This window comes from Piliocolobus tephrosceles, chromosome 18, assembly GCF_002776525.5.
Source record: "Piliocolobus tephrosceles isolate RC106 chromosome 18, ASM277652v3, whole genome shotgun sequence".
NCBI classification, from domain to species: Eukaryota; Metazoa; Chordata; class Mammalia; order Primates; family Cercopithecidae; genus Piliocolobus; species Piliocolobus tephrosceles.
Window position 1 is genome coordinate 22,432,372 of NC_045451.1, and position 10,807 is coordinate 22,443,178.

The following is a 10,807-nucleotide window of genomic DNA, read 5'->3' on the forward strand; positions in this document are numbered from 1 at the left end:
ACAACCACAATACCACTGTCACACCTAACAATCCCTCTGCGATCAAATTTTCCCAGTTATCTGAAAAATGTGGTTTTATGGTTGGTTTGCTCAAAGCAAGATCCAAATAAGGTCTACACATTGAATTTAGTTGACATGTCTCTTTCACCCTTAGAAAGTGACATTTATCCTAAGGAGTGCCTGACTCCAGCACCTGACAGCAGCCGGGACCAAGCTCTCCACCCATTCCTATCCTGAGGCTGCCCCAGCCCTATTCACCACCCAGGGAGCTCTCCAAACACATGCTGGCTGGAAGCTGAGTGCGAAATCTGCTTCCACTGAGGAAGCTGGAAGGCTGGCATCTGTGGAGGCCTTGTCCATTTTTGTGTACATTGCATTTAACACCCACACAGTAGATGCTCAATAAATCCCCATTGGATGATGTGCAATCAGGTCCTCTCCTAGGAGTGGGTTTTTAGGGAAAGGAGAGCTGCCCTTAATACTTGGAGTGCAAAGATTTCAGACAATTAGCAATGTACACTACTAATAAATTCTTCCATCACACTTGCTGGTGCCAGGCACTGTTCTTCAGCGTTTCACATCTCATTTAATCTTCGTCATAACTCCACGAGGTGGATACGTACTCACCACTTTACAGGTGAGGACGCTGAGGCATAAAGAGGGAAGGTGACTTGCCCAGGTAGGAGGTGGCAGGGATAGAAAGAAAACCCAGGCAGCCTGGCTTTGAAACTCCACACCATCCACGTGGAAGCCCAGCATACAAGCTGGGTGGGTTTAGCTGTGTGCCAAGGATCTGACTCCGAACACACAATAGGATTTCAGCAAACGGGCAAAGAGCTGACCTCAGAAATAAGATTGACTTTGACATCTGCACGGGGAGAAGCAGACTCCTCCCCGTCCCTCGCAACACGCCCACCCTCTGGTCCAGCTTGGGGCCTCACAGCGCCCACAGAGCTAGCGTTGGGCTGGGCTCACTGCAGAAGGGGCAGAAAAGTCAAGGGAGAAGCTGAGGCTGAGCTGAGAAGCCCCAGCTTCCCCTTGCCTGGGGCAGTGCCCCTGGCCAGATCTTTCTACTGAAAATGCGCAGACTCCAGAAGCCAAATCCCATTATTAATGCTTTAGTGAGAATCAGCTTTGTCCAATTTTTGGACGACTGTGAAAACAAAGATCTAAAAACAGAGATCAGGAAAGTACAGAAAATAGCATGTCTAGGGGGCAGACCCAAGGTCACACTTGTCGTTTCTCAGCTCCCAGTCCCATGCCCCGCAGAGCAGCCACAGCAGGAGGCGAGAGTGCCCCCATGGCCTCCCTGAGTCAAGGCCAGGCCTTCGAAGGAAGCTCCCTCCTGTCAGCGATGGGCCCAGCGGACTGGAAGGAACTGGCTTAATAAATGTTTGACTTTGTTGTTTGGAGGAGGGCAGGAGCTCAGCCAGGCCCCGGAGCGCCTCTGAAGTGCTGTGAGGCCCCCTAACACTTCCTTTCCCTTTCCAAGGTGTTCTCATGACAGCTGCTACCTGGCGTCCGCAGGGCTGGAGCAACTGCCTGTACAAGGTGGTGACCTTCTAAATCCACATCCGTTAATGAACCTGGCTGGCCCTGGGAGCCCCGGAGGCTGCACCCTCTGAGGTGGCTTCTGCCAAATTCCTCTTGTTTTTGATTCTCTTCTTCCTCCTCCTCCCCCTTCCCATTATGCCTGACATTTCTAAGGCCAAGTTTTGTTACAAGCAATTAGCCTGTGTCAAGGATCTGGGGAGAAGGGCTGCGTGCCAAGAACCGGCTGAGGTAGGAGCGTGAGAGTGGGGAGGGCAGCCTGGAAGCCCGCTACCCAAAGGGCCCCTGCGTGGTTGCCCTGCACAGACCACCTCTTCCTGCACTGACAGTGGGGACAGGCCCCTCGAGAGGTGAGCCATGGGTACAGGAGCCCCAAATGAGAATCCACTATTCTCTACTCTGGAGCCCTCCTCCTGCTTTTCATGTAAAAATTTATCCTCCCAACTTGAGCTTCTCAGACCCTGGATGGGCCCAAAAGCCAGAGATCATGGCCTATTTCCAATCCTTAAAAAGGGAAAAGGAAATATATTTATCCAAAATAAGCTGTATAGGCTAAGCCCCAAAAGTATTTTTAACTTTGCCTGGAATTATTTGCTCACTCACTACAGTTGTCTAGACACTCAGGTTGTCTGTTTGGTATGCTGATGAATAAAAACAATGAAATAGAGTATTTCAGAATCAATGCATTCTCTGGGGTAGGCATTCTTACATGGAGGGTGGTATTTTGTGGGAGCCACAAGGGAGGAGGGAGAGGTGCTGAGTCCACTGACCATCCAGTATGTCCTTCCTCAACACAGCCTCTGGTGCTTTCTGATCCCCCAGCACCTGACTGGCCTCCATCCTCTGGCCTCTCAAGAGGACATGCAGCCATTACAATCCACACACTGGTTGATCTCATCCCTTCAGTGTCAGGATATAATGAACTAACTCAAGGACTCAATATGAGCTCCTAAAAGAGGGCCCAAGGGCTCACCAAGCCCTTCCAGGTCACAATAGGGGATTTCAGAAGTCAAATCTTAAAACTGTTGCCTTCTTTGTTGGGGGGACCATAGGTGAGCATTTCAGGAGGATGACGAAACTGAGGCCCGGGAGGCTACGTTGGCAGCCAAAGGTCCCAGGCAGGTTATATAGATGGCTGTGACCAGAACCACGGTCTCCAGCCTCCCAGCACAGGGCTCTTCCCATGTTGAGGATACCACTGACTCCCTGCCATTCACGTTCGGCCCATGTTCCATCTACAGTCCAAGACACGAATATAAACAGAGGATCTGTGCAACAGCACCACAATCCAGAGATCTAGAAATAATCTGTTTCCATCCTGAAGCAAATTGTGTTTTCACAAACCCATTCACAGACCAGCCACTAGCTCCCCAGACAACAGGAGGCTCCTTGCCTCGAGAGATCAAGGACCAGGGAGGAATGAAGGAGAAGAGTGGGCAAGGGAGAGAAAAATCTTAGTGGAAGCTGAGGGCAAAGAGAGCTAAGCTGCAACCTACCGTGCATATTAAATCACTGGAACTCTTCGTGCGAAGGATTTCTTTCTCCCTAGTTGGGCGGGGTTTCAGAGATGCTCTACAGAGTCTGTCCTGGCTTGCCTTGGGGAGGGCTATGAATGTGGCCTGAGAGTAGAGAGTGTTGGGTAGCTGACTTCCATGCCCATACTCTATAGGTTGCCAACCCCTTCCCATCTCAGCCCATGGCACTTCTGATACCTTCCAGAGATCTTCCCGCCTCTCTTCTCTTACCACTTCTAATAATATTGCTTTCCTTTCCTTGGTCTCTTCTTACTTAGGTCAGATCAGCTGTGTTCATGCACAGCCACAGCTGGTGGTTACCAGACCATGCAATGGTGCTCCAGTTCAAAAGATCTGCTGTGGAAAGTGGGGAAAATTCCTCTTCCACGTTGTCCAAAATAGAAGGGATGTGATTGTTCCCCATTTTTGGCACCTGTTCAATATTTTTGAGGTAGGATGGTTTTTATGACCAGGATTTAAAAAAACAGTTTAGAGGAAGCAGCAAGAAATATGCAACTGAAACATTACTGAGCGGGCACCTCTTCAATGGGCACTCACCAGTCAGCAACACAAGCTCCTCCCACATGGGCTCCAGCTAGACCGCACACCACTGCCCCTCGGTCTAGTAAGACCCCTATTGAATGACATTCATTTTCCCAGTCAGAGAGCCTTCCCCTTATACCCATAGCTGCCCACAACCAATGGTAGAGCTAAAGCTCCAACCTGAATAGAACCCCATTTTCCCTCTTCTGAGTCTGTGATTTTGAGTCACGCCAAAGAATGGGGAACAGAAAGAATGTGTTTAACCATCAGGCTTCATAGAAACACTGCCCAAATCTGCTGTCCCCACTCATTGTTGGTGCATTCACTGGAGGGGCAAAGAAGAGGAGAGGCTAGTGCAGTGGTTTAGACCTGCTGGCTGTTCATAATTATCTGTGAATTGGCAGTGGGGGTGGGAAGAGTACCCAAGAAATGAAAACTGAAATTCCGAAGACTGAGTAGATGGAAAAAGAAACCAGGTAAAATTATCTTCCTTCTCCTCTCTTCCTGCCAAACAAAACAAAACAAAAATGGGTAATTAATCAACATCACCTATTGTGTTTCATAAGAATCTGGAAAACAGCCAGTTCCAGGAAGTGGAGAGGGAATAGATGCAGAGGGAAGAGGTTCTCGGTCTCTGGGCAGTGCCCACTGCACAGTAGTTCTTAAGGTGTGGTTCCCTGGTGCAGCAGCACCAGCATCACTGGGAACTTTGTTAGAAATGCAGAGTCTCAGGCCTCACCCCAGACCCACTGCATCAGAAACTCTAGGGGTGGTCCCAATAATGTGTATTTCAATCAGAACCACCCTCTGGTTAACCTTGATGCTCACTCAAGTTTGAGAAGCCCTCAACCTCAGGTGCACCCTGGTTTCCTGCATTGGGAACCATTTAAATCAGAGTGTGAAGGTCCTCCAACCACTTGCTCCCTGCCGCCAGCCACTCCTGCCATTCCCATCCCTCTCTCCTGTGCCTTCCCTTGGCCTTGCCTTTTGGGGGCACCATCCCAGCTTGGCCTATCCTTTCTTTCCAAGTGCTACTCAAATCTCTTCTCTTCAAAGACCCCTGAGGCACTTCAGTCCTAGGAAACACTCCCTGCTATGAAGCCACATGTATTCACATCTGTAACTCTCATTCTACACTGGCCTGCCTATCTTAGATTCTTATTTTCCCAAGCCTAGAAGTGCCTTGGGTGCAGGGTCCTTGTCCTCAAAGTTGCCAGGAGTTGGGCCCAGAAATCATTTCCTGCAAAGGAGATCCCACAGCACGTGTATAAATCAAAAACGAAGACTGGGAGGGGAGCGGGCTCCCAGTCTCTGCAGATTGTCCTGCTGGCACATGGCCCCTAGGCAGGCCCTCCCCTGCAGGCCCCGCATGTTATTCCCCACGTGGATTAGAGGCTGAACACAAACAGAATACAAAAGACAAAAGACAGGGAACAGCGTTGCTGTCAGAGTCTATAAAAGTCTTGGAAGTGACAGCCGAGCTCTTGCCTGCTGCTGCTGCCCTGAAATCCAGAAAGAATCAATTTCAGACCCAGGGCCAAATGGTGCCCCAGGGGGCGTGCCTGTGACAGGTGCTGACTCCGCCCAGACCCCAGGACCCACCCAGCCCGGAGATCAGAGTAGGGGAGGAGCAAGGGGGAATGCAAGAGTCGCCCTGCAGCATAAAAATGAAACACGCACATCTGTCTGTCTCTTTTTCAGTCTCTCTGCCTCTATTTCTCTGTCTCTGTTTGTCTATATCTTTGTCTCTGTCTCCCTCCCTCCCTTTTTCTCTGTTTCTTCTTTGTCTCTGTATTTCTGTTTCTGTCTCTTTCCCTCTGTCTCTCTCTGTCGCACTCTATCTCACTGGCGTCTACTGCTGTATTCTTTCTCTGAAACTCTCTTTACTCATTATTAGGATTACAACTAAAATCATTTTCTTTCTTGCTTCATGAAACTAAACTGTGACCCTGGGGATGGTGACTGTGCCAACTACCCCTTTGGACTCCAAATCTTCCCAAAACTGAGACATTTTCAATAAATACTTGTAGTTCATTGATAAGAATGTACAGAATTCCAGAAATTACATTTATTTATCCTTCTGGATTGCAAGAAAGGAATTATTTAGCAGGGACCAGTGGGCATGCATGCATGCACGTAATGAGCTCTCTCAAGTCACAGTACGGTTTTGTTTGTTTGTTTGTTTGTTTGTTTACACGTTTATTTGCAGAATACAGGAGTGTCCATCGTACGGGTTAGCATTTTCCATTTGCCAGACTCATGTGGTGGAAACGGGAAGCATTCAGGCTAGGGTGGGCAGATTTGGAGATTTGGCAAACTAAAGCATGGGGCGCCAGTAAATTTGAATTTCAAATAAACAACAAATAATTTTTTAATACAAGTATGTTTCGAATATTACATGGTCTGTGCCCTCGGAGAGTATCTGTTGTTTCTCTGAAATTCACATTTACTGAGCATCCTGTATTTTATCTGGCAACCCTGTCTCAGGACAATTCAAGCAGAAAAGGGGAATAGAGAACTGGTAAAGGAAAAAAAAAAACTTTAAAAGTTGTATTACACTTTATTATGTTATTTTTTAAAAGAAGGAGAACAAACCCCAAACCAAAAATCACTTCCGCAACACATTTCTTAAAAGCAGAAATTAGGTTCCTTTTATGTTAGTGCAAAGATAGGTGCCAAGATGGGGTCTCAGATGGAGTGATTTTAAATCTCAGAAAGAGCTTAGCTGTTTTTGTAAAAAGGAAAGTTGGCAAGTGATTAGTGCCGATGTGGCCCAGCTGCTCTTTTGTACTTTGAAAGAAACAATTAAAATGGCTGTGACATTAAACTTTAAAGAGCTGGGATGTTCATATTCACAAGCTAATTTTAAAAAGAGGCTGGTACCTGTGAAAGGAAGGGACATTTTCAGAAAGGACATGATCTTCTACCTTCTGGACTCTAAATTTTGAAGAATCATTTCAAATAGCTCAGAGGTAAATATTACAGATAAAATACCTCCAGGGATAAGAAAGCTCTTTCTTGCTTAGACATGTAGATACCAGACACAAAATTAACTTTTGTTCACTTTTTAGATGATAAATACTACCATCTGAGAAATTAAATGTTGGAAAAGACAAATCCAGAACTGGTTTCTTTCTATAAATTGCTGAGCTCCTGTGATGTGCTAGGTCCTGGGGTTAAGGAATAGAAATGAACAAAGTAAATCCCTACCCTGGAGGAAGCTCACATTTAAGTGGGGATGACAGATCTGTAAGCAAAGACAGTTCACTGTGGTGAGGTGATGTGGTTAAAAGCGTGGTTAAAAAAGGTTAAAAGTGGCCCTGTGCTCAACACAGGCTCAGCTCCAGCCCCACCACTTAGGCAGTATCTGAGCTTTGGTTTCTACATTTGTAAATGGGAATAAAAATGGGAATAAAGATAGGATTTCTTCAATTAGATCATGAGGACTTACTACAGTAAGTAAAGTTAAGCGTTTAGTACACTGCCTGCCATACAGCAAGTGCTTTGTTAGACCTAGCTCCTATTGTAAGTGTGGTCATCCCTTATGAGATCTATGGAAGCACAGAGGAAGGAGTCTGTCATTCCTGCTTAGACAGGGGTTGGGCATGATGTGTGGCTCCTCAGGGGCTGAGGCTTAAAGGAGGGTAGGAGTAGTTGAGGGCATTCCCTTCACAGTGAGCAGAGGGAACACAGGGTGTCCAGGATAGCCATGGGCATGGTGGTCACATGAAAAATGACAGTGTGTGGGGCAGCAGAGGTGACCAGGGGCCCCATTATCATGGGCCTTATAAACCATGCCAGGTGTCTGACCTTCTAGAAATATCAGAAAACTGATGGAGCTTAAAGATGACAAGGACATAAATCTGCATTTCTTTTTTGTTGTTGCTGTTGAAAGATAAGCAATTTATTGACCATCCACTTTTCTAAAAAAACGCAAATGTGAGAATAACATAAACACACTCAAGACTCACCAGCCCCTGCAAGACAGGAAGCAGCCTTGGACAGAGAGTCTGCAAATGAGTTTCCTTATACCTAATGTCTGAACTTCTCACTCATTCTAGGGTTTCATGTTTTGTTACCTCTTACAATGGAAAGGAAACTGGCTAGAAGATTCATGTACAAGAAGGTCACAACTGTAAAGCTATTTGACGCTAATGTTGTGTACAATCTAGTTTGCAACTCTGAGAGACAATATCAAATAAGTACTGTCAAATACTACTCCCAGTAAACCTTGACTGTCATTGTTCTTTGAAATTGTCTTTAGGATTGATTATGTCCTCTCGCTGTAGCTTTCGTGTATCACAGAGCACAAACCCTAAAGTCTATGTGCAGTCTCCATGTCCAAGTATAGATGTCTGTTTCAGGACAACCCTAGGTTGCAGTAGTGTTTCCCTCTCTGTAGTGTGTGCTTGGTGTCATGCCCTCGGACAGGCTGGCCAAATGGCAGCGTAATGCAGGGGGCGATAGGGTCAACTCTCTCTCTGCCGAACTTGCTTCCCTTTCAATCTGGTCACTGCTCATGGTGTAGGTGGAAATCTTGAGCTCAATGATGACCTTGGCCTATCTTTGGTCTGAAATTGCACTCTTATGTAACCGAATCCATTTCTTCACCCAAAATTAAATAGCGCTTTCAAAAGTTGTCAGCCATATTCTTAGGAAGTGTCCTGAGACGGAGCTGGAGGGTCCAGGCCTTGTGCTAGCACAGCCGCTTCTTTCTGGGCCACCAGGAATTCATGAATTGCTTGTTCTATGTGTGGCCTGAAAATGTGGTTTAGTTTTGGATCCACCACCTGAGAAATAATCCTGTCTACTCCAGCTTCCGACCTCTCTGGCTGAACCACAGTCTGCCTCAGACGCTCGCGCAGTTGGTTTTCGTTCACTGAAGGATTCCATTCCTGCTTGTCCAGATGTGTTGACACAAAATTATCCGCTTTCTGGCTCAGGTTGTGGTAAGCTGGCTTGGTGTCCACGTCGGCCTGGCAGTCCCGGCGGAAGCTGTCAAAAAGGCCCCGGCTCTTGAGCTGCTCCAAGATGACAGCGATGAGCTGAGGGTCGCCAGGGGGCAACGAGGCCGGGTTGATGCTGGCCCGGGTTGCGCCCGTGGCCGCCCAGGCCGAGGCCTGGCCCGCACCACCGCTGCCGCCGCCGCCGTCCGCCATGACCGCGCCCCGGGCCCACAGGAAGACGATTACAGCTCCTTCTCCAGGACAGAAGGCCCAGAGTGTGTAGAGGTGGCTAAGGGGGCGGTGAAGGAGGAGGGCCCCATGGAGGCAGCGGCGGAGGTGACGGTGGCGGTGATGGCGGCGGGGATGGTGGTTGGGGCGGCCACGGGGGAGGCCAGCTCGAGGCCGCGGAGGTTGCGGAAGACGCGGCAAAACGGCCTGCTGGATTCCAAGCGCGCCCCAGATGGCGTCACCATTGACCTTTGCATTGTGATGCAGGAACCGTAATCTGTATTTCTTAAAAGATCTCTAAGAGGGAGGTGGGAAACAAATGGGAGTGGGCAAGGAGGGAAACAGGGCGACAATTTCAGCAACCATTTCAATGCTCTACGAAGGAGATGGCAAGGAGTGAATGATCCTGGTGGCCTGGCAGGTGAAGAAAGTAACAGGGATACAAGAGATATTTAGGAGATAGACTCATCCCAGGGATTGGAGACCAACCGGGTGAGAGGCGAGGGAAAGGAGAGGGTCAAGGATGACCCCCAGGCTTCTCACTTGGGCAGGTGTATGGAGGTGCCATTTACTAAATGGAGAACAGGTATAGAGGTGAGGATGGGAGAGGAGACATGATCATGCATTCCACTTTTGTTTGCTAGTTTAAGATGGGTATGGGTTATTCAGGTGCAGACATCTGCCTATGAAGTCCAAAGAAACAAGGACTGGGGGCTGGGGAGAGACAACTATCTCACTGAAGGTGGAGAACACAGGTGGCAATTACAATGGAGAACTTGGAATGGGAGAGACATCTATCTCACTGAAGATAGAGACCATAGGTGGCAATCACAATGGAGAACTTAGAAGAGATACAGGAACATCTGGAGAGCCTGTGAGGCGGACTGAGAACAACACTAAAAAGATGGAGGGAAAACTACAAGAGCCTTGGATCATAGACTGCAAAAGGGCACATTTCATGAAGGCCATGGGTGAAATGCCACACGGTGTTCCACAAGGTGTCCACTGGCTTTGGTAGCCATTGATGAGCCTAGGGCGGAGGCATCAGTCAGAGGGAGGTCATTTCAACAAGAGAACTATATTGCAACCAAGAGCCACAAAAGGCAACCACATCCAGCGCCATCCAATAGAGAAGTGCAGGTGCACAGAAAGGACCTTCTATCAACATTTCAAAAGAAAAGCAGATCCCTGATTTCACCCCAGCACTCACTTCCCTCAATTAAAATGCCCCTGAAATGTAGACACCAGATTGTTTTATAAGCCCTAGCATAACTTAGAGATAGTATATTTCTCAAAGAAAGTTTACACAACAGACTCTGTCAATAACCTCGACCCATAGCTTCTAACATACAAGTACAGATGCCTCAGAGGGACATCATTCTGAATCTCATCCCATGGAAGACAGTGAAACTACCAAGACTTCACCATAGCAACCCCCCACCTATGCTCCTCACCATCCCCGTGATTAGCTGGACAAGTCGGTTCCATATTTTTTTAACTAATCAATTTTTATTGAGGAACTAGTTGATGTGGCCCTGTGCTAAGCTTTATGGAGCTTTCCACGTGCCCAGGCCAGTCTAACACTCAATAAATGTTTGCTGTGGCTGTTGTTTAATATAGGCAACATGGTCAGCCTTTGAAATGCTTACAGTCTAGTTGGAGAGGGGAGATGTTGACAGAGAAAAATATTCAGGACATATACAGGCTCCATGGGAACTTGGATGCAACAGGCACACCTAGCATGGTGTCTGGAACAGAAGACAGGCACCATTAATATTTGCAGAATGAAGACTGCACAGAAGAAAGGAGGGGGTCCCTGTCAAGTGTTGGAGATCACTGAGGGTTAGGAGAATGTGGCAGATGGAAAAAGACTTTGCAGAAGTGCTGGAGCCTGAACTGAGTCTTCATTTATCCCCTCACTGTGCACGAGCCCTTCAGATTGCGCAGGAGTTCTCTTAGAATGGAATCACCTATGTGGATCTGAGATGAGATCTATGGGGTTCTCCACTCACAGCCTCACCCACA

General features: G+C 47.7%; 1 protein-coding gene across 1 annotated transcript; it reads right to left on the reverse strand.

Annotated features, from left to right (window-relative positions):
* Positions 1-5,784: 5,784 nt before the first annotated feature.
* BOD1L2 (biorientation of chromosomes in cell division 1 like 2) lies at positions 5,785-9,019 on the reverse strand. Its single transcript, XM_023218300.1, has one exon. The coding sequence runs from the start codon at positions 8,765-8,767 to the stop codon at positions 8,261-8,263; it is 507 nt and encodes a 168-aa protein (XP_023074068.1). The 5' UTR covers positions 8,768-9,019; the 3' UTR covers positions 5,785-8,260.
* Between the last annotated feature and the right edge of the window lie 1,788 nt (positions 9,020-10,807).

Excerpts from the sequence above, each read along its gene's own strand:
- BOD1L2 (XM_023218300.1), bottom strand. The coding sequence starts at position 8,767 with ATGGCGGACGGCGGCGGCGGCAGCGGTGGTGCGGGCCAGGCCTCGGCC.